The sequence below is a fragment of the Ceratina calcarata genome, unplaced genomic scaffold (assembly GCF_001652005.2).
Source record: "Ceratina calcarata isolate Rehan_Ccalc_2016 unplaced genomic scaffold, ASM165200v1 scaffold39.2, whole genome shotgun sequence".
NCBI classification, from domain to species: domain Eukaryota; kingdom Metazoa; phylum Arthropoda; class Insecta; order Hymenoptera; family Apidae; genus Ceratina; species Ceratina calcarata.
The window spans coordinates 3,062,096-3,085,442 of record NW_017162322.1 but is presented as its reverse complement, the minus strand read 5'-3'; the positions used below and the strand labels follow the sequence as shown (position 1 = coordinate 3,085,442).

Genomic DNA, 23,347 nt, shown 5'->3' with positions numbered 1-23,347 from the left:
ATCCAGTTTATTTAATAAAACTTGCACAATTTTTATCATACAAAAGTGTTCTCAGTAAATCATTTTTAATACTTTCGCTGTCACAATCGTACAGCCATACCCATAAACGTCGAATAATCAATACGCAATTTATAATTCATTTCAAATACTTGAAAAATAAAATATCTCTTGTCTCCTACTTAACAATAAGCGTCTTCGAGCTGCATAGAATTTGCAACAAAAATACTGTCCAATTCTTGTGCCTATTTCTTCTCAGTTATTATACCCTTCCTTGCCTTTCGGCGGATTCATCAGTCAACGTATACGCCGGCAAGTACGATGACGAATCCTTAGGATCCCGTAATCGCGGATTCGGTATAGTCGTCGATTTCGTCCCTAAACTCGTGTACCCTTCGTCGTACAATGAGCAGTAAGGTACGTTGTGTTGCAGCAAAAATTTCCAAATATGATCGTACGTCCAATGTAAGATCGGATTGACGCGAATCAAGTTGGGCCAACTGGGATCCGTCGGTGAGAAAGGTTGCAAATTTTCCGATCCCGGGTCGCCTTTCCTCATCCCCATGAGACTCGCTTTCAAAGTTGGTCTTTCCCTTAGTAGCGACGTCAACGCTGCTCGCATGGGACTTTCCTTCTTCACAAGTTGCAAACCGTAGTATTTGAAAGCCCTCTCCACAAACGAGTCCACCTTAACGCGTATGAAATAAATTATTATGAAATAGTAATAGAAACATTTAATTCCTTATTACCTCTGGAAATGGCTCGGCTGTTACGTACAAGCACAACAGCGGCGATGAGATGCTTTCTAAACTAGCAACGCAGGCAGCCAAGTGCAAAACAACCGTGCAATCCTTTCCACCATTAAAACTTATGAAAACCTCCTCCGGTTTATATCTTAATTTGTTAATAGAATATATAAAATGAATTTAATAGCTTCATAGCAATTACATCTTAATATGTTATGTTCAAGCACCAATTTACTCACGTTTTATAACATTGTCTTAAAATGTTCAATGAGGACTCTACGTGGGGCTCGTTCTCGGCAGTTTTTAGAACGGATCTCGCGTGATGAATACTAAATCCGTTTTCTAAATTTCGTATCTTCTGGATCGGTAGACAATGCAACAGTTCTGCCTTCGCTTGTAAAACGTCTTCCTTGTCACCCTCCAACGTGATCCTTGTGAATTCCTCTGTCGTTTGTGGATAACTGCCCAGATTCACTTTGCCCTTCCAACGTTCCGCGTGTTCATCCAGAATTTTTACTATCGACAATTCATTTAAATTTACGTCTACTTCTTCAAAATGCATAGGACTATCCCCCTTCAACTGGCGTAGAATCACGTCGACGGCGGGCTGGAAGTATTTTGGAGAACCCGGTAACGCATACACGTTCTTCGCTTTTACGACAGCATATTTCTCTGAAAATTATCATTAACACGCTCACTTAAAAGTTAACATCTATCCAGAAGTTGTGTCTCCACCATTTCAATTTAATTATTTTCTAACAACCATGCGTGTACTCTTTAAATTAAACTAAAAAGGAAATGGACTTACTTGGTGCACAAACGTATACAAGTTCTGAGGGCCTCGGTACAATAGCCAGGCGCTTAGCTTCTTCGTCGTTAGGGAAGAGATCGGAATAGACGTTGATTAATTCTTCATGGGCTTCGAGTTTCAATTCCAAACCTTTCGCGATCGCTCGGAATGTCACGTCATCGTGAGTAGGTCCAACACCGCCTGATGTGAACACAACGGAATACTTTTGGGAAGCTGCACGCACGATCTCCGCAATTTCATCTACCTGACATAAAAGGCTACATTACAAGTAGTGAGAATTTAGAACGTCTCAATTTCTGTTATTAGCTAATTCATTTCCATAAGCAATCTGATTCCATCTTTATTTTCTTCATAAATAGAAGAAAGTCGCTTGATAAATGATTGAAATTTTTTAAAGCTTGTCTATAGAACAGCAGATATATTAAGGATTAGATGATTCAATTTGCCTACAGAGTTTAGTCATCGACAATCTAATTATAACAATCTAATGTATGAGAAAGCAAGCGATCGAAATTTAAATGAATAAGAATATAAAAAGCAATTAAGGAATACACACAACGTCAGGAACCACAGTTATTCTTCGAAGTCTGATACCAGAAGCTCTTAGTCGTTTCGCCAAATACGATGTGTTCGTGTCTACGATTTGGCCGCGTAGAATTTCGTCTCCTATTATAATCAATCCAGCAGTATAGACGACCTCCATCTCGGACAGTTCTCTCTACGCAAATTAAAACGGTTCCGCAATTATGAATAATTTTGTACTACACCTGACTTCTATTCTATTATTAAAAATGTACGAGGTACAAAGTAAAGATAGTGTGTTATCATTAAACAAACAAGAACTGATTACAATGTGACCGAAATTCTGAATAGGCATGAAAAGAACTGAATAGGAGGGAAAGGAAATATTCTTGTAACAGTTGCGTTCGTTTCATACAAAATTTATTCGATCAAATTTTACATAATATACATATTATTATATTGCATTTTACAAAGCAAACATTGTGAACGATTCGTCTTCGCGTTAAGAATCATTTTCCAATTCGCATTTTCTCAATGAGGGAAGTTGCCGCGTCGGTTTTCACCGGCGATTTCACCTGAGTTTTCTTCTTTCTTCCTTTCTTCGAACTGTTCTCCTTCACTTTCGGTTTCGCTTGTATTTCCTTCCGTAGCTCTTGAAGCTGCTGATCGATCTGCGCCGTTTTATCTCTCCGTCCCACGGCCGCTTTTTCTTTCACTTCTAACTGTTGAAACGAAGAAACATTATTGTATTACACGGTTAACAAAAATGTTAAGATACATATAGACATTCCTAAGCAACTTTGACAGATATATTCTCAAGTTCAAAGAAATATTTAAACTACACTTCTTCCCAGGATTTACTCACTTTCTTCAAATTCGTCATGACCTTCTGCGCTTTTGCCTTCAGCTTAACGCTACGAACTTTCGCTACTTTGAACACATTCTTGTTCTGCTGTTTTTTCTGCGTACTCTTCTTCTTGGCCATCGTTCTCTGGAACGTTATCCCGTACAATTACATCGAAATTATTGTCGACCTTCAGTTTCTTCATTGCTGGCTCCTCGCCTTTCAATATATTCTCGTGTAACCGAAATGATACACGTATCATCTCAACAGAAGTAGAAACGTTCCTAACGTGACGTAATTCAAACAGACAATCGGAATTTAACATAGAACCGAGTTTTCGTTCTACCAGCTCCTGTCCCAATTTACAAGCGTCCTGGCCCTTGTTCGCTTTTACGAAGCAGTACAGATGTACGATCGGCGATCGAAGGCATATTCGTTTAATTTCATCTCGATTGAACGATTCGAAAAACACGTCTAAGAAATCGACAGCGACCGCAGGCAAATTCATCACGATATGTTCAGTACCAATCTCGTTATTAGCTCGCCTGTTTAAGAGATCGTCTTTAAAAACGGTTGTCAAAAATTCTCTACCGTCCATATTAAAGCATTTGACATTATTTTTAACTTTATTAATGATCATGTTTCTTTGTAGCCATTTGTAAGACTCGGGGTTCAAATCGTTTGCGAACACTTTGACCCCTTTACGAGCCGCGGGAACAGCGAACGGTCCGATACCAGCGAAGACGTCGTATAAAACGTCCTTAGGTTTCATGAGCATTACTAAGTTATGATGTTCCGTGCTTAATCGGGTGTTCCAATAAACTTGGGAAAAATCTAGCTCGTACGTAAAACCGTGCTCCTTCACCGTCGTGACGGTGTCTTTGTCACCGGCGAGGATTTCCATAGTGAAGTTCCTGAACGTCGTATCGATAGCATTAGTTTTATTCACGACTGTCCGTGCGCTTGGAACGGTATCGAGGTACACCTCGCCGATTATATTTTTATAAGGTAAATGCGCATCGCGCAGATTCAAATGGACGATATGGCCAATTAAACTGAACGAAGTCGGGACTTCGATTTCTTCAGGTAAGATGGCCCTTAACATATCATGAGGCTGCCAATTATCATAAGTTAAAGTTACCTTCGCCGTTCCAAATTCCTCAAACTGTTCGTACATTTCGAGTAACTGTTTCTTTATACTGGCTCCAAGATCGTCGAGACTCGTTATCAAATTCGGATCCAGATATATGACGGTCTTGTCGTCCGCATTCTGAACTGGTTTGAAGCGTCTCGATTTAAACAGATACTTCTTCATGATCGGCAATATTTCCGACGGTTTAATGTCGTGAAACCGCAAATATGGTAATTCCACGGTCTTTGTGAACGCATCACGGTCCAAACGTGTCATTCCCCGTACTGATTCCGGAGGAACCAGCAAAGAAGTCATTTTAGCATAAGAACAATACTGAGCTCTTAGAAATCGCCTAGTTATCTCGTTTAAACGCCCACTTACAATCATGAATTTCTTAATACGATTGTCCTACAAAGAATTTATAATTACCTTATTTATTTCACTTCCTATCATCCTCACTTACAGACTTTCTATCATAGTTATTCTATGAAAGTAATTTCTTATTTGAAAGATAGTGTTCTGGGATTGTTAAACCAAAAATGTGAATAGATTCTTTTACAATTAACAAAGACATATGGAAAGGTGAGACAAGCANTCAAAGTTTGTATTTGATCAAAATTTTGAATATTTATTACAACTAATTATTACATTGTATAAATTGAAATAGTGTACGTAGCAGTGGAAATCCGCGGAGTAACGAAAGAAAATACAGTAAGTTAGCAAAAAATAAAAAATTTTATTTACAGTAAAATTTATTTAATGTTCATGTGAATATAAATTAGTTTAAAGTGATAGCTTAGCTCTACGTGTGTTATTTATAAATTAGCTATCTCTACTGAAACACGGACAGAGCTATACATTATTTAAAATATACATATACATTTACAGTGTAAAACGAATACTTTACATCGTATTCAACAATAATAGCTGCCTTCCAAGCAATAACTGTAAAATTTTAATCTGCTATTTGTTAGACTTCTGCATTTTTTAAAAGAACTATGCCATCGTCTTTTTTCATTAACTGTTGGCAAAAATATTCATTATGTACTTTGAATACCCATCAATGTACATGGAAAATCTTCGATAGTTCTTTTAAAAAGATTATTAGAAATTGTTCGAAGAAGTTCAAAACCAGAATACTCTTTTAATTAGTTATAAACTTGTTTAGAGATTTACTTTATATCGATATAGCCGTAGCTCGAACAGCTGCACTTAGCAAAGGGTTTGGATCTGGTTCTTCAGTTAAGATATTCACTTTCACCCACTCTCGACGTTTATTACTCTGTCTTAGAGCGTCAATAACTGCTTGTACGTATAATCCGTCTTCGAAGGACGATGCAGAGAACACTGGCTCCTTCACCCATCCCTTCTTGTCTTCGACAGATTGGAAAGCTTCCCTCAACGCAGTGATCATTTTTCTCAGCCCCTTGATGTACGGTCTTGGAATAGAGTCGGAAATCGGGAAAGATATGTCTTGTAAATCGTCCATGTCACGAAACAGCATTTCTTCCTGTCCGTTGCGACAACCAAGTAAATCTCCTCCGCGTACGAGAAGATGATTACCGCCTCCGCATATTAATACTTCTTGAGAAAGTTGGCCTTGCAAGTGATTACTCAACGTCGCTGTTACTAGTGTACCACCGTTCAATTCCATTTGGAAGCTACAGAAATCTGGAGACGTAACATGCCTGATACCATTTATATGTTTCGTAGTTTGAGTAAAAGTCTTGACCACGGCGTGTACTCTTGTAGCACGACGATTGATCAAATGAAAAATTAGATCTATCACGTGACTGCCGACTAATGCCAATATTCCTCCTCCCATCGTATCGTCGCACAGCCAGTCGTAGCCTGCAACAATTAACGAAACTATGTTCTATGGTCTTAATTGTACATAAGAAAGATGTTAAATGTTACTAACCATCGTGTAACAAACTTCCCATGTGTACTCTGACTTCTATAACATTTACAGGGCCGTTCAAATAGCCTTCTTCCAAAGCTTTCTTCATATGAACGAACGCTGGTAGAAATCTTAAACTATGATTGACGATGCTTATCAGAGAAGGATAATATTGTGCAGCTCGTACCATTTTCAGTGCTTCGCTTTGACTCAAGCCTGCAGGTTTATCGCACACGACGTGCTTCCCTATTCCTAATGCTTTCACAGCAATTTGTGCATGCAAACTCGGTGAACACATGATGAAAATTAAATCGACATCCTTCCTAAGAAGCACGTCGTCGATTCGACTAGTATGAAACGGTATCTCCAGGTCGGTCGCGACTTCTGACACCTCTGCCAGCGTGCGTCCCCATATAGCTTCGATTCGAAAACCCTTCTCTCTCAAAAAAGGGATGATAATCCTGACGATGCTTCCTGTACCAAACACTCCGATCCCAGGTAATGTCATGTTGCCGACGCTATTACAGCTTGGAGTATGAAATGCTTATTCGCCCGAAATACTCAAACAGTTTGGAATGTACTATTTCTTGATGATACCTTTCATGTTTTAATGCAACGCGTCCAAGGCAAGGATTTTACAAATGTTACATCTCCGGTCCATTTTAACAATCATTAACAAGACGTAGCTAAGCCAAGTTGGCTATGATTTAGCGCTGCCTTGCGTGTTGGAGAAACTAAGATTTTAAGAAATAAAAATCGTGACGAAACGATGTATGCAAATTTGAATTCATTCATCAAAGTGTTGTACCTAAAATACTATTTTATACAAACAGTATATAAATGATTGATTACTGGTTGCAACACATGTTGTGGACAAAGCATTAAATTTCGTTGAATTTTTTTTAATCATTGATTTTCCGGAGATGCTCGAGGCGAGCCGAACAGTCAACGATGATTATACCCTGCGGTAACCTGTCAGTTTGGTTTGCGCAAGTATGATAGTTGTCTGTCACGTCCGCTCCGTTCGATTAATCATTTAAACATGTAAATATGCTGTTGTTTCATACGAGTCGATCGTCGCAGTGATATATTTCGTTTAAAGTTTTTTATACGCGCGTGAGTGCCGTCGGATAAATTCCGAGGATGTCGGAAGTTCGTAAAAGAATAGTTAGTGATACGGAAAGGCGGGATGTCAGTGACGATCAGGTAAATGGACTTTCCTCATGTTTTACCGTGAGGTTCCCCGTAAGTAATTTTAGCGGCGAGACAGTTTTATCCTTGAACCGTTTTACGGTCATTAAACGCGGCCGACTACGACTTGACCTCTGTCCTTTAGATGATATACACGTTCGAATAAATTGAACACAGTACCGTGACAGCTACTAACACTAAACCACAATCCCCAACACCATCACGTAACAAATATTTTCGCTATGCATCTACGGTACACATGTATACGTCTGACGACTGCAATTAAACATTCTTATTTTTATCACTCTGTTATTTTCATTCATGATACTTCAAAAATTACTAGCATCACAATCTGCATTCCTAATTACATTCTTAATTCTTTAGAAGAATTATGAAATATGATATATTTAATGCTATCAATGAACAATTTTGATTGTATATCTTGTAGAAGGAAGATGTGGAATCTGAAGACGATGCGAAGTTGGAAGTCGATGATCTGGCTAAGACCTTGCCACAGGGAACAGATCATACACCTCACATTTTGGACTCAGCTCTCTCTGGTTTATCCGATCGGTGAGCCGTTGAAATATAATTTATTACGAACGATGACATATAAAAAGATTGGTTGATCGACAAAAATGAATTCGTTTTAATAGCTGGAGAAACTGGGTGATCAGGAGTATTTTTACCCTGTTTATGATCGCTGGCTTTTGTGGCATTATTTACATCGGTCCATTAGCATTGATGGCGACAGTAAGTCTTACTCATTAGCTTTACAAATACTTCTTTCTATTCGTCCTGCTAAATATCTTTTCCATCTTATTTTTCAGACACTAGTTGTCCAAGTGAAATGCTTTCAAGAGATCATTAACATCGGCTATGCAGTCTATAGAATCCACGGTTTACCATGGTTCAGATCTTTATCATGGTATTTCCTAATTACTTCCAATTACTTCTTTTACGGAGAAAATTTAATGGACTACTTCGCTGTGGTGATTAACAGAACAGTAAGCGTAGTTTATCTCAAGAGCATGCAATTGAATTAAATTAAAAAGCACATCTTTATGAACGCATCTAGCGTTGGCATAAAATCAATAAACAAAGCTACCAGGTGCATTATCTTTGAATACTTTGTATGGTTTCTAGTCCTCGCTTGTAAGGTCTCTCGTATATCATTTTAAATGAATTGAATACTGAACTTCTGTGAAACATGAAATTTTTCACAATCGTAATAAATTAATAATCTATCCTCTTTATTTACAGGAATATCTGCGCGTGCTTGTTACCTATCATCGTTTCATTTCGTTTTGCTTGTACATCGTTGGTTTTGTATGGTTCGTATTGTCTCTCGTGAAAAAATATTACATGAAACAGTTTTCTCTATTCGCTTGGACACACGTAGCTCTACTCATCGTTGTCACACAGAGTTACCTGATAATTAAGAATATCTTCGAAGGCTTGATATGGTCAGCAATTATTATCTTTATCTGTTGTTTCAGCAATTACATTGGCAAGGATAGATATACTGTTATATACCGTTTCAGGTTCATCGTTCCAGTTAGCATGATAGTGGTGAACGATGTGATGGCGTATATGTTCGGTTTCTTTTTCGGTAAAACGCCTTTGATTAAATTGTCACCGAAAAAGACTTGGGAAGGATTCATAGGCGGTGGTATATCAACGGTTATACTCGGTTTGGTGGTAAGTTTGTTAAACTTTTGAATGAACAACAGTTACATCTGTTGCATCTACTTGAACAGAATGTTTTTAATTACAGATATCCTACGTGATGTGTCAGTACCGCTACTTCGTTTGTCCGATTGAATATAGTGAGGCTTTAGGACGAATGACCATGGATTGCGAGCCGTCTTCGTTGTTCCAACTTCAGGAATACACGTTGCCTAGTAGTTTACAAGTTATATGGAAAATGGTAAAGAACTGAGAAATCTTCACATAAATACATATGAGATTAAATGAGAATTTTCTTCTACAGTATAGCGGAAAGTCGACGATAACTTTTTATCCATTCTTACTTCATTCGTTATCAATGTCAGTATTCAGTTCCGTGATCGGTCCGTTCGGAGGATTTTTCGCTAGCGGTTTTAAGAGGGCATTTAAAATCAAGGTAATATATTTATCCTGAGATTGAATTTGAACAATTTATTTATTTTATTCCTTGCTATCGTCGCAGGACTTCGGTGATATTATTCCTGGCCATGGGGGAATAATGGACAGATTCGATTGCCAATATTTAATGGCCACATTTGTAAACGTCTATATATCTTCGTTTATTCAAACTGCGTCGCCTCAGAAACTTTTGCAACAGGTAAACGCGAGTAATTTGAATTTGATGGTGAACGAAATTAAAACCGATCTGCTTTTCGTTATCTAGGTTTATGGATTGAAGCCGGAGCAGCAGTTGCAATTGTTCCAGAGTCTAAGGGACTCGTTAGAACATAAAGGTTTGTTGAATTAACGTTCTATTACTAATGGTAATCGGTATTAGTATAAGCGAAATTGTTTTTAAATAGCAAAAGGAACGTTCGAAGTGTCTCTAACGTTCGAATATCGTGCAATGTATGTTTATGAATTCAGCATTAACGATGTTAATCGCAATAGTATACCGAATGAAATTAAAAGAATCAAGTTCATTTATAATTAAGAAACGTGCAACGCTTGCAGTTATTTTGCATTCCGCGTCGAACAGTCCATTTTCTAAAGCGAAAACGGTACCTTTCTTTTTTATTAAACTGTGATGGTGAAGAGGATAACGATAGAAATTTTATTGTATGTTTCTTTTTATATTAGTTAAACCAAAGAACGTCGAGTATACTATACGTTACAAAGAAACAAACTTCCAATTTCGTACTATAAATACATTTTTAAATAGCTCGCTGATATTTCGAATGTTTCTAAAATATCTTTTTAATCATTTTTCCTTTCTTCGATAAGTCATACACTTATTGACGAAGAAGATAAATACGAAACACTTTTCTCAACTTTAGATTATACGATACATATTTAAATCGATCAGATCTCAATATATTTTTAAATCCTGATTATGCATTTAAGAGCGGTAGTAATAAATACGAATCTCGTACGTAAAATTAATTTGGAATAGCGAACATGAATTATTTCATTTGAAAATTATAAAAAAGTCTCTATATTTTTTGAGGGGCTATTATTACGTGTACAATACATTCGTTTTCGTATGAACTACTTTAAGTCATTCATAATCATAATTTACAATGAATTATTCCATTCGTAACTAATATATATATATATATACATATTTGCAATATTTATTGAATATCATGGTACTGAACATTTGCTTCTTTAATTAGATGTATAACATTTGTAATGTAAAGAAGAATAGAAAGATGTGAACAGAATTGATTTTTGCTAATTCTACTGTAAGAAATAATTAAATGGAAATGTAACTGTCTTTCACATTAAATGTCGTTTTCTTTCGATTTTTTAAAGGCGATGCAAATTTACGTGTGATCTTCGAGATAATTATTTGAAATACTGACTTCTGTAGAGAAGCATTCTCCAACTTGTTTCTAATACATTTTTAATTGTGCCAATTATTGATAGAAATAAGAATATTTCCCATTCGCATGATTACGCGAAGAATATGGCACAAATGGTAATATTTTCGTGTGATCACATTACATTTCCAATTGAAACGTATTAGACACGTATATTTTACATGATTAATTTACACGTCGCGAACAAATTATGCGATGTATGTACCTAACCTGATTAAATATTTGTATGTATCCCCCCTTTACCAATCGATGCTTTGTTTGTACATTGTTTCAATGTTGGAAACTATTGATGTAAACTTATATGTGTATAAAATGTAAAAGCAAACGTAAATGGATAAATGTAAGTATATTTATTTAATAGAAGGCATAAAAAAATAAATATGTGTAGATAGTTTTGTGAGATAACAAATATTAATTATATATTAGATTCTTAACAGAAGATGACTTTAAGTTTATGAAATATGTATTTATGTAGTAGTACACAAAACAAAAGAATAAATTTCTGGAAGATGTTAAAATTACCCTTTGTATCTTATTGTTAATAATCTGAATGTGCGAAGACATGGGCTCGCTGTTCTTCAGAATGGTACCAAGTGAAGAACTACGGTTAATTACTCACAAGTGATCAGATCTAGAAGGAATTTTTATAGAATCGGATGTCTTTCTCCATTAGACGAAGCTCCCAGCTCACGCGGATCTTATAATACCCTAGTCTTCCTGAAATTCCTCAAATCTCATAAATAAATTCTGTTACTTTCCCTTAACGGACGCTGTTTCTCACAAGACGCATTTCATCGGGTATCCTCGCTGTTTAAAATTCTATGCGTTTTAAAAGTTTTATCTAACGGTATATCAAATTTGATCAAAATCTGATCGTTAATTCTATAATCGATAGAACTCTCGTTAAGATCGCTAACAATCCTATTACTTTGTTGTGATGTATCGATTTTGAATTTTGAGCAATTTTGAGTATGCTCACGTTTCGCTATCATTCGTTATCCGCCGTCCGACCATCTCCTCTAAATAGTATCCCAATCCCGAACGGTGTTGCGACGATGACATAAACGAATAAATAAATAAATTGTACGTTTGTATTCATAAATACACAATCGAATCTATCGTATTCGCGGTGTACCGTTCGATATGTCGGATCATCACGGACCGAAAGGTTATGCACCTTTACCGCAAAGTATAAGCAACACCGACACGGAAGATGAAGAGGACTGTCTGGCCCAACCGAGCGAAACCTCGAAGGATCACGTCCAGGATACGCAACCGGTAATTAAAGATAAATCGACAATTATGACGAAGACACTCTCGTATCTCGACGTATCTCGATAAAGACTGAAATCTTTGACTTTGATTGTAGCAAGCAACGACTATCCATGAAAATGGAGTGTATTATCCATTGGATGAAACGAAAAAGTTAGGAAATCGTATGAGAAATGGACAGAACACGCTCAAATACTACAGAGATGATATACCGATAATGGTAGTTGAAGGGAACGACCAGAATGATTTATGGAAGGACCGGAACATGTCGTCTCTGCGAAGATTTTTTCTGATCGCTTCAGTGCTGCTGTGCATCGTAACGATAATTATATTTCTATACGTTTTACCTTGTGACAATTCGATAGTATGCCCTTCGGTGAATGAACCCGAATCGTCTATATCCTGGGACAGACCATTACAAGGGATGGGTAAGGTTTTAAATGAATCGGTCCATCGCAAATGATTAAACGTCCAACATTTTCAGAGTTACACGGTCCTATTTCCATTATTCGTCGAAATCCACCGAATTTGATATTGCTGATTCGCGGACAGCGGTACAGAGAGAACGACACGAGTAACGATCAAAGGCAAATATCAGCAAACGGGGGAGGAGTCATGTCTATGCAAGCGAACAGTGGTTTAGCATTGTGGTTAGTCTCTTTGAAAAGATCGCCAACTGAGATTGACTGCGATTCGATCGATACTGATAGATCTGGGAAACCGGACTGTATAGTCGTTGGGAATCAAGGCTTGTTGGCCAGCATCGAACCCATCGCAGGCACGATACATTGGAGCTCGAAGATTTATACGTTCGATAAACTGCCTCTGATCCTACCGGATGTAAATTCGGACAAAGTAGAAGATCTTTTGAGCATAGAAATAGCCACGAGAAACATGCCCAATCTTGTCCTCTTGTCTGGAGGAACGGGTGAACTCTTAGGCCGATACTCGCCTGTGAATTGTTCGTCTATCGATATATACAATCATGTAATCAACGATACGATATCGTACATTTGCTACGATAGTAACAGGAAAAGTGAGTTTAAGCCAGACGATGCATGGAGTAAAATGATCTGATTTTTATTCCACTTTGTTCACAGGTGCGATGAAAAGTATGACGATCAACGGACTGCTGCACGCTATGAAGTTAACGAATTACAAGAAATCGTCACCGATGACGTTTCGAACATTTAAAACGTTGAAGTTCGACGAGGAACAGACCAACTGGACGAGTACACCGTATCATCATCTGTCGATAGAGAACGAAGGCTCGTGCCCAGGGAAATTCTGCAGAGCGAATGTAAATCTAACTTTACTGAAACACGGGAACCAGTCGAAAATAATATGGGATCACGTCAGCCCGAATTCTTTCGTATCGAAACCGGCGATTCTGGTTTTACCAGAGAAACCTTACACGTCCGGGTTCGCTATCAAATTTTGGCAGTGGGTCAACTCTATGTCCGAGCACACGAAGAAAGCATCCGTCATTACGGAGAGAAGGTTGATAGAAAGAGTATTGATAGTGTTCGTGAACTATACGGATGTACAAGTTATGAACGCCAGTCAAAGCGATATCATTCAATTGTGTCGCGACGGCGAATGTCAGCCGGATTTGAGTTCGCGTGCACGGTTCAGTTCGATCAAGATCGATTACATCAGCAACGATGGTTTCCCAGAACTGATCACCTATTGGTCTTCGTACGACGTAGAATCGCCGAACGTGTTAACGTCAAAAGTGCAGGTCGTAAAGTTAGATTCGCTCTTGGCAGGCTTGCCCCACGCTACAGTTTAATCCTCGTTTCATTCGATTCCTAAATTTCGCGAGATACAAGAGCAACCATCTTATCATCGATACTCGAGAGGAATCAGTTTCATAAATAACTTTAAATACGCTGACGCGGTAGCATTAACAATCAATGAATGTTTGGCCATAAAATTGTTAGAGCTAGTCAAGACTTAGTACTAACATAGCAACGATTTTCACTGGCGCCTAATTTACTAGAATAATTTTCATAACGTACGGTCATTGTCGGTGTCTATTTTAAAATAACTCTCAATGGTGCCTTGCGAAAACTATACAAACGTCACGAAGAAATCGTATTGTTAGTAAAGGAAACATACTGAAAGTTTTTATGCGTTCAACAGATGGATAGTTCCTTGTTTTTAAATATCACCTAGTGTCGTTTGTATCAAATTATTTTATGTACATTTACTCGATTGAATACTTTGCTAAAGTAGGAGGAGAGACGACAGAGAGCTTATTGCACATAGACGCTAGTATTAATGTTACAAACGAGAACTAATAAAGGTCTTTACTCTAGTCAGATACACTCGTATGTACGATTCTTTCAGTTTTTATATTGTAAATTATCTACTGTTCCAAAATATAATGTTTCATTTCGTTTGAATTTGCTATTGTTTTACTGGGACTGCATTTTTTATCAGAATAAAATTAATCCTACAGTTTTACTTGATTCTATTAGAGTCCGTTTGATTAACAATAAGAATCACGTAGATATATAAATATTTTGAATGAAAACAATGAAAATTAAATCGAGTCAAACATTTTTCAAATTCTTCGTTTTCCATCTAAAAAGGATACTTGAGGTGAAAGTACAAAGTATCAATTTAAAACGCGTCGATGTTAGTAGTGGGGGTTTCTATAAACTGTTGGAGTAGCCCGTGGACTCTTTAATAGGATGACGAAGCAAATCGGTATCAGTGTAGTCGGCGTAGTGAGAGAATCGTAAACGTACGCAAAGTATACGTACGTATGTAGTACTATTTCGAGTAACGGGTGTTCTATAAATACACATGATACACATTGATAATCCAGTTCAGTGAGTACTTCAGTACAAAACCAGCTGATCCACAGTACACACATAATCTACTCGAGGCTACACAGTTTTAAAGGGAACGATAAAGAGCAGAGGAATCTCAGGGTAGAATAACCTTCATCACGTGGGAGCGAGAGAGGCGAGAGATTTGCCATGCGGCGATGCGACTGCATACTTTGAACAATCGTTAAAGTACGTATACGATAACCTCCGCCGATTAATCGCGCACGATGGCCGCAGGGAAACGAAGAGGCATACATACGACGTCCGGCAGCTCGGCGATGTTTGGCTCGTCGGCGAGCCGCTTGAATTTCCGTCCGCCGAGCTCGAGTCAAGAGGACCGAGGCGGCACCAGGCCGACCGCCGCACCGAGCTCCATCGGTCTCGTTCTTGTCACGATGTTCTTGCACATATGCAAGAAATCGTTGCTCTTCGACACCAGACTCAAGGTCGCCATATACTGCGGCGCGTTATTCATAGTGTCGCTGATAGCGGACTTCGTTACTATGCCTAGGACTTATTTCTCGCGTTCGGATAACGCGATCAATCGGTACTTCGTTAAATGGGGCTGGGGATGGTTGCTGACCGTGACCGTACCGTGGGTCGTGTTGACCGCGCACACACTCGGCTGCGGTCGCAAGTCGGTTCTGTTGAAACACCTCGCCAGATTGATCCTGGCCACGGCCGCGTGGCTCTTCTGGACCAGGATGTTCTCTTATGTGGAGACGACTTACGGTCGATGTTTAAACACAAGGGACGTGCTACTGCAGACGAAGGCGAAGTGCCTCCAGGCCGGGAAATTCTGGAGCGGTTTCGACATATCCGGGCACACATTCATTCTCATATACTCCAGCCTGATCTTAGCAGAGGAGGGTTCGTCCGTGGTCGGATGGGAGGGCATAAAGGATCTGATTATGCGGGAGGAGCACACGCGGGTCACTCAGAACGAGTCCAGTACCGGTCCGCTTCGAAATCTCTCGAACAACGACCTGGACTTTTTAAAAAAGGCACACAAAGCGCTCACGCCGTACCTGAGAGGTCTGTTCGTCGTGATGACCATCCAGCAGTTACTCTGGGATGCTATGTTGATAACCACGATGCTCTATTATCACATTATGATAGAGAAATTCCTCGGGGGCATAGCTGCCGTCCTAACGTGGTACGTCACGTACCAGTGGTGGTTCAAAATACCCAGCTCGTTACCTGCTCCCGGTGACGGTTTATTTAAGTACAACGAAGTGAAAAACCATGACAGTAGTTCGGTAAGAACGAGGCGTAGCACATTAAACGGTACGAATAGATTTATGGGACTTCCTATTCGCACGGTTCAGGAGAATGACACTGAATCCGAGGTAACCGCTGCGAGAACGTAGAAAGATCAATGACTCATTCTAAAGTTTCAATTTTATCGAATGGGGGTTGATCATCATCGTTCCCAATAGTTTTTAAATCATTTTTTATATATATATATATATATATACACATGCATACGTGTACATACATTAAATATAAAAACGTCTTATTCAAAGAAAAAAGTATGCTTGAATTTATTTAAAATAATTCTGAAAATTTATTTTTTTCTCGTGTAAGTAGCTATTCAAAAGTTGTAAAAGCTTAATTCCAACAACAGTTTACCAAATTCTTCAAATGTTCATAATAATTTAATGTGTGTATACTTATAAACTGCATATTACTGGTGTTGTTTTCTTGTTGAACGGATGCTTGTCACTTTCATACTTCGTACAATAATATCATCTGTCCGCGTAAGTGTCGCAATGTCCGATCTAATTTAATTCCCAATTTGTATATAATACTATGGTTGAACATGATACGGCTCTTTTCCTATCCCTCTATGGACTGTTAATAAACTTATTTTATACATATATATATATTGTGTACATTACATACATAATTATTACTGTTAGAGACACTCGTCTTACGATGCTGTCTCGTAATTTAATAAATTCTATTGTTAATAAGAGTGTTCTCTTTTTTTTTCATTAGATTAAATATTAGTGGATGAGAATATATTTGCATGTTCTTGATCGATTATCAAATTTTATATTTGCGTCACTTTTATGTTTACACCCGTCTTGAAAAAGGAAACTTACAGTAGAGCATTGGATTCTGTATGAAAGAATACATTTTGTTTCTTATTCAATTTTTATACTAAGTTTATCCGCTGTCTACGTGTGGTAAAATTACTTTAATCGTCAGCTATCCCGCGGATATCGACGAGGAATCTTTGTATCATAAAGACAGCTATTGGAAAATATGCACGCGTTGGATAACATCTGATGTTCCATTAACGAAATCTCCAATGTGAATGTCCAAATTCATATATCTTTAATCGACACAAGTAAAGTAATAATGCTAATACGATAGTGAGTGCGAATGTAATGACTGTAAGTTAATAGAACTAAAAAAAAAAGGAAGAGATTTCTCTCGATACGATACTGTATCGTCGTTTACGTATCACCGAATATCCGTGTCTTGCATCTACTTTTAAAAGCTCGAACTCATTACCATCATCGAAGTAGACGAAATCACCTCGTAAATAAATACGTTACATATTTTTATTCCCGTACATTTGGCAGTTTGAAGACGTCGTTTTATAGTTTGCACAGGCTTCATTTCTATCCATTATCATTACAAGTCGCTATGATAATTATCTCTAGGAACATGTGCAACGTCAAAGTTTTTTACGTTTATGTAAGCGCGCAATGTTTTGCGACTTCCAATTGATTCAACGAACAAGCTAATGGGCGATGCAGTTTTAGATTTATGTAGACACACGGTGTTCGGCTTCTGGCGTGAGCGAATTTAAAGTGTGATTTCAAAAGCTTTATCTTCACTCTTAGAGTTAATTCTTTCAGTTTTTCCACTATCAGATCGAACACTCTGTATATGTAAACGAGAACAAAGATTGAACAATGAAAATTATACGACTATCGTCGTGATTAAAAAAAATGAGGAAAGTAGAGAAATATCTTTTTCTCTCTGATATGAACTTTCCTTTTTTGTCTTCATATCGTGGGCTACGTTACAATAGATAGTTACAGAATTATATCCGGAAAATGTACGCATTATCGGTTGCGCGTATACATACTTGTTTCCAAAGCAACGAAGAACACGAGCTATTAAACTTTCGATCTCTTACGGGCAATCGCGTCCTCCACGGCTTTCAGTTGTTTCAACAACTCTTCCCTGCGGGAACTCGCTTTTTTCGCAGCCTTGGCTGCAGCAGCGGCGACGCTTGCTTTACTGTCGATTAACGGCGGGGACTCTAGCGCTCTCTTTTTACCGGCCATTAAAGCGGATCGGTCGATCTTTTTTGTGGTCGATGCATTGCTCGTTGATTTCAACGTGAGCTTGATCTGTTGCTTCGTGCCGCTAAGCTTCAAAGCGTCGATACCCTTCGAATCTTTTCGGGTGATCGGCGGTGTCGAACCCTTTCTGCGACGAGTCTCGCTGGAAGAAGACGAGTAACTCGATTCACTGGAATCGCTACTACTACCGCTGCTCTCCGATCCTGAACTACTGTGCGAAGACCTGCGAACACGGTTTAATACGTTCAGTAAGTGGTTCATTTCGTTGACATCTTATTTGTGCATCTGCCAACATACATTCCCTTGCGAGTGATCGAAATTCATGACGATGAAAGGTGAATTGAAATTTGTATCATGCGACAATTAAATTTGTACCTTGATCTTGATCGGCTTTTGATAACCTTCGCTACTGCAGCCGCTGCCAACGCCGCCTTGTCCCTTGACTTCTCGTGATGACGCTGATGAGAAGAGAGCGGACTCGGAGCTGGTGGGTTTAAACCAGCGCGTCGATGCAGCGTGCCAGTCGTAGGTGAGATGGAACCTTTGGGTGGACGAGGAGAGGGAGCGGGTGGATTCATTAACATGGCACCACGTTGAGGCGCGGCAGCTGCGACCGCCGGAGGATTAGAGGTTGGCGATGTGACCACTGCCTTCCCTTTGCCGGCACCACGGTTTCTGGAGGGAGGGGATGGTGAACGGGACCTGGATAGGGAGTCGTAAGAACTGTAGCTAGAGCGGCTCGAACTACGGCTAGAACTAAAAACAGTATACAGTACACTCGTACGGATTGCGACAAGAATTGTCGAGAAAAATAAGAAATACGTTGTTACAACAAAATGCGAGTGGTAAACCAAAGTTACCTGGTCGACGAATATGAAGATCCCGATGAATAAGACTGTCTTCGCGATCGCCGGGAAGACGTGTTCCGTCGTACTGTGCTCGGAGACTTCCGACGCATCCAAGGATCTGCCCATTCATCTCCTCTTCCTCTTTCCTCCGGCGGCGGTTCTTCTTCTCGCCAGGGTTTCGTCGGTGGGATACGCTCGACGATAACTTCTCTCGACGGGCGCTTATGTTTCTTTTCGTATTTCTCGTAATACTCCCGTTCCCTGTCGCGTTCACGCTCCCTTTCCCTTTCCCTCTCCCTCGTATGCGGCGGTGGAGATACGGAATGTGGGGCACCGCGAGGTATCGCGTGATAGTCGATGCGCTCCCTGTACTCGGTTGCACTAACTCGGGATTCACCCTTATAATGTACCCTCCTTGAGAAATAGGAAGCATTTGAATGACTTTAAATAGTCTACAAACGATGACTCCAACGTATGTTAAGTAAGAACGAACCTATAATATTCTGGAGGTGCTGCTGGCGGAGCATAATACGGATCTGGTTCTTCGATATATCTTTCTGGCGTGATTCTCGGTGGTGGTATTCTCCTAGGTGCTTCTCTAGGTGGCCATCTTTCAACAGGTGGTTCCGGGCTCGCCGGTCTCACGTAATATCCGGCTTCTCTATCTAATTCATCTTGCCCTAAGCTCAAGTTCATTTTTTTCTCCTCAAAGTCCATGTCTGATTCTTTACGTTTGTTCGCTTTCCGCATCATCTACGTGAAACAAATACACATGTGTTACACACAATCTGTGAAACGTAGACCGTCGACTTTTCTCCTCCTTACTTCCTTAGCGTGTCGCAACCCGCGTTCCCACGCTGACTCGGTAGGAAGTTCTTCTATCTTCGGAGTATGTTGCGGTGCACCGTAACCAGGCATCGACCGTCCCATGTTGGGTCTCTCGATGTGTGGTCTGAACTCGTGCGGAGGAGCCGCATGCGGTGGATACGCCATCGGCCTCACCATATCGAACATGGTATAATTACCTTTATCGGTTACACCCGGGTGTAAAAATCTGCAACTGACTCCCCAGGTGCATTGGCCTCGGTTGTAAAACCGACAAACGGGTCTCGGTTCCGTTTCTTCCGGTCGTGCATCGTCGCCGTCGCTAAGTTCTCCTTCCTCCAATTCAGATTCTACTTTCTCACCGTCTTCTTCGCCCTCCTCCTTGTCGTTACCTTCACCGCCTTCCTTCGACTTTATTTTATCCTTGTCTTTGTCCTTATCCTTCCCATCTTTGTCATCCTTATCTTTATTTTCTTTAATAATCGACCCCTCTGTTTCGCCTAAAAATCATATAATTTTAATTGCATATACAGTGAGTCCTGTGAGTCCAGAGCTGAATTACCCTTTTAATATTGGATTTCTGAGGTGTTAGTTTACTATATAATGACTCGAGCAGTATTTACCTTCGTCGCGTTCATCTTTCCATTGGCCATCAGCTTCGAAATCCAGCTGTTCGTTCTCTTCAGCCAACCCGACGGTCGCACTTTTATCTTCCTTCTCTATTTTATCGCTTTTCGAACGTTTCTCTTCGTTCTGTTGATTTTCTTTCAGTATAGCATCATGATCATTAGCATCGTCGACCCCGTCCATACTTTCCAGATCGGAAACGTCCGACAAATCTTCTCCGTGCGTGATCGGAGCAGGTTTAGATTTGCTCAACGATTCGGGCTCGTCTTCGATATCTCCGTCTGAGATCTGTTCACCGTCCAATTCGTTGAACGAATCTGCTTTCGCTGGCGGAGAACGCGGCGGCGAGCGTTTCTCCGACTCTTGATAATCCATTGGGGACGCTGGACACGATTTAGGCGAACTCCTCGCGGACATAATCGATTTTGGCGAGCTACGTCCAGACCTCGGAGATTTCGGCGAACTCTGCCTGGATCCGCTGTTCTTGTAAGAATAAGATTTCAAAGAGTTCTCTCGGGATCTCGGCGCATCCACTTCCAATTCGAACTGCTTGGGCTCCCCGTCTTCGAGATGCAAGGACTTGAGGTCATTGGGAGACGGTGGACACGATCTTTCGTCTTGCACGGGAGAACGAGACAAGCTACAGTCCATGGGCGATCCCAATGAATTGATTCCCGAACGATACGATTTTGGCGAAGCCGGCGGTGATTTTGACATACTACTAGGCGATCTTGGTGATGTGATCTCGCTCGGAGACGCCAAGCCGGATCTAGGAGATTTCGGCGATATCGGTGTGTACCCTGGAGATTTCAAATCTCTTTCGGACAATACAGACCCGGGCGACTTTCCTCTAGAGGAAATCGAGCTTGCTGGGGATTTCAGCCCGGAGACCGATGAACGATGCGAGAAGTTCGGCGATGCCACATTGTCAACCGAAGTAACGCGGTTCCTCCTTCCGTTGTAACCCTCCGAAGAGGAGCTCTCTGAACCAGAGTCTGACATGACGAATTACTCTAGCCTGGAAATACAAACGATCACGTTGGAACACGTACGACGATAATGTGACAAAAAAATGGGACCACCGTTCAAACAAATTGTTAGTTCCTCTTACTTGAGTAGTGAATTGCTTTGTTTTTTTTTTTAGCCGAACCGACCAAATGTAGCACTGAAAAATCTGCGTCAGCAGCGTCGCAGGGCTTACCTGTGTCGATAAGAGCCTGTGCAGTACTTGCTCTTGATGGCACAACGCGAATCGCAATCCAAACCGCGTCGAACATACTTTTTATATCACGTTGAAAACTTTCTTTTACCAACAAACTTTTTTGTACTTTATACTTAAACTGAACTTCTTTTCACATATACGATACGTACTGTTAATCGAGACGGGATTTCTCACGCGGAACTTTTTGCTTTTATACGTATCCAAACTTTTCGAACACAACACAAACTAATAAATACCGGCAAACCGTAAACCGTTTTCGTACTGCACTAGAAACTATAACGAACGGACTTTCAACCTGTAAGAATGTCTTATGTGGGCACATGGAGAGATGAGATGAATGAAGGAAGTGGAAAGCATTCAGGGGGAAAAACGAAAGACTAAAGCAGTTCTTCATCTTTAGACGTGAGGTAGTATCAAGCTAAAATTCATGATAATACTAACGTGAGTAGATGATAGAAAAAAATTATATAGAACTAATGATAAGCGATCGTCAATGATAAAACAATTATCAGATAAGACGTGTTACAAGTTTGTAATTAAAGATTTGAACTACAATATTTCCCAGGAATCGTGATACAACTGGGTCCTAAGATTTATTTCAATTCTCATTTCTGTAATAGGAAATATAAGTAACTTTCCAGGAGGAAGTTGTCAAATAAATTGTAAATATGAAATCCTATGGAAATTCAATAATAGAATAACTTTGTTACAACAAATTGTTACAATCTGCTTTTTATTAGAATCTGATAAAATATGTTAATTTCAACGAAATATATTTCATACAATCAAAGATGCACACTATATGCAGAACATCTAAACAGAACGATTGCAGAAAACAAACGTTTTGCAGAAAATTAATATACATCGAGAACAGACTAAAGAAAATAATTGAAGTAGCAGTTACGATTAATCTGTAGCGCAAGTATGCATTAGTTATGATAGTTAGAATATTCTTGTGAACGTCTCGAGGTTAAAATAAACTAAAAAGTATTACTGGAAATCAACGTGAAGAATGGTGAACTGAAACTCTTGCGAAATTCAACGTACGGACTGCTGCAAAAGATAAATACTGTCGAGAATGTGTCGAATGTAGGATCCTTACCTTTGTCGCGCGTGTGACCGTGGGCCTTTCGACGATTTTTAAAGCGCCGAGGCTCAAGGTGGCCGTCGTCACTCAATATTACAGATCAGACCACACGCTTCTGTCCCGTTTCGTTAATCTCGTGATCGACCGGATTCCGAGATTAAACGTTTATGCGTAGCCAAGAATAAATTTATCGGTGAATCTTGAACATGGCAACGCACGGACAACGGAAAATTCATGAAGCGCAGAAACCGAAAACGAAAACCCTTCTTCCGTATCGTGGGTCGCCGATTACTTCCGACATAGATGGTCGTACCTCGTGCTTGAAAACCGCTGTTTTCAAGTGCGCGACGCCTGGCTGAGGAACAAATAAACTGCATACGAAAAATATAAAGAATAATTATTCTTTATATTAACATAAACGAAACGTAAAAATAATGGATCTCATTTTACGCAATCAAGAATTTACAGTTGAGTGAATGTTCATTCCCACTTAAAAGCGTGTGTTGCATTTGCGGATCCAGTATTATAATGATAGATCATGGCACAATTCTTTATAACGATGGAGAAAGCGAATCGTTTCGCCTAAAAATGCTAATAAAAGAATTA

General features: G+C 39.6%; 6 protein-coding genes across 12 annotated transcripts; 3 read left to right on the top strand and 3 right to left on the bottom strand.

The window, feature by feature from the left end:
* Position 1: 1 nt before the first annotated feature.
* On the bottom strand, positions 2-4,640 carry LOC108626240 (tRNA (guanine(37)-N1)-methyltransferase). 2 transcript variants are annotated; one of them, XM_026814646.1, is made up of 6 exons: positions 4,062-4,640; positions 2,111-2,272; positions 1,552-1,798; positions 983-1,415; positions 747-891; positions 2-685 (listed from the first exon to the last, which is right to left on the bottom strand). In XM_026814646.1, exons 1-6 carry the CDS (start codon positions 4,437-4,439, stop codon positions 260-262), a joined length of 1,791 nt encoding a protein of 596 aa, XP_026670447.1. In that variant the 5' UTR covers positions 4,440-4,640; the 3' UTR covers positions 2-259. The 2 variants fall into 2 exon arrangements, with proteins under 2 accessions (XP_026670447.1, XP_026670448.1); XM_026814647.1 differs by lacking the exons at positions 2-685; positions 747-891; positions 983-1,415; positions 1,552-1,798; positions 2,111-2,272 and adding an exon at positions 2,707-2,798 and having other exon boundaries at positions 2,942-4,640.
* A 128-nt stretch (positions 4,641-4,768) lies between these two features.
* On the bottom strand, positions 4,769-7,140 carry LOC108626143 (glucose-fructose oxidoreductase domain-containing protein 1). The gene is made up of 2 exons (XM_018026642.2): positions 5,974-7,140; positions 4,769-5,903 (listed from the first exon to the last, which is right to left on the bottom strand). The coding sequence occupies exons 1-2, from the start codon at positions 6,458-6,460 to the stop codon at positions 5,230-5,232; spliced, it is 1,161 nt and encodes a 386-aa protein (XP_017882131.1). The 5' UTR covers positions 6,461-7,140; the 3' UTR covers positions 4,769-5,229.
* Positions 7,096-10,254, top strand: Cds (CDP-diacylglycerol synthase). Its single transcript, XM_018026641.2, has 10 exons — positions 7,096-7,158; positions 7,592-7,716; positions 7,800-7,896; positions 7,974-8,150; positions 8,407-8,609; positions 8,688-8,844; positions 8,921-9,073; positions 9,137-9,268; positions 9,335-9,469; positions 9,536-10,254. Exons 1-10 carry the CDS (start codon positions 7,096-7,098, stop codon positions 9,617-9,619), a joined length of 1,326 nt encoding a protein of 441 aa, XP_017882130.1. The 3' UTR covers positions 9,620-10,254.
* Positions 10,255-11,481: 1,227 nt separating this feature from the next.
* On the top strand, positions 11,482-14,296 carry LOC108626141 (uncharacterized). Its single transcript, XM_018026639.2, has 4 exons — positions 11,482-11,972; positions 12,064-12,394; positions 12,451-13,002; positions 13,067-14,296. Exons 1-4 carry the CDS (start codon positions 11,838-11,840, stop codon positions 13,756-13,758), a joined length of 1,710 nt encoding a protein of 569 aa, XP_017882128.1. The 5' UTR covers positions 11,482-11,837; the 3' UTR covers positions 13,759-14,296.
* A 175-nt stretch (positions 14,297-14,471) lies between these two features.
* On the top strand, positions 14,472-16,686 carry Fitm (acyl-coenzyme A diphosphatase Fitm). Its single transcript, XM_018026643.2, has one exon. It carries the CDS (start codon positions 15,034-15,036, stop codon positions 16,174-16,176), a length of 1,143 nt encoding a protein of 380 aa, XP_017882132.1. The 5' UTR covers positions 14,472-15,033; the 3' UTR covers positions 16,177-16,686.
* A 155-nt stretch (positions 16,687-16,841) lies between these two features.
* LOC108626140 (zinc finger CCCH domain-containing protein 18) lies at positions 16,842-23,045 on the bottom strand. 6 transcript variants are annotated; one of them, XM_026814642.1, is made up of 8 exons: positions 22,757-23,045; positions 21,634-21,961; positions 20,429-21,450; positions 19,806-20,305; positions 19,474-19,733; positions 18,993-19,394; positions 18,508-18,888; positions 16,842-18,355 (listed from the first exon to the last, which is right to left on the bottom strand). In XM_026814642.1, the coding sequence occupies exons 3-8, from the start codon at positions 21,432-21,434 to the stop codon at positions 17,944-17,946; spliced, it is 2,961 nt and encodes a 986-aa protein (XP_026670443.1). In that variant the 5' UTR covers positions 21,435-21,450; positions 21,634-21,961; positions 22,757-23,045; the 3' UTR covers positions 16,842-17,943. The 6 variants fall into 6 exon arrangements, with proteins under 6 accessions (XP_026670443.1, XP_026670442.1, XP_026670445.1 ...); XM_026814641.1 differs by having other exon boundaries at positions 21,634-21,949; XM_026814644.1 differs by having other exon boundaries at positions 21,634-21,927.
* Between the last annotated feature and the right edge of the window lie 302 nt (positions 23,046-23,347).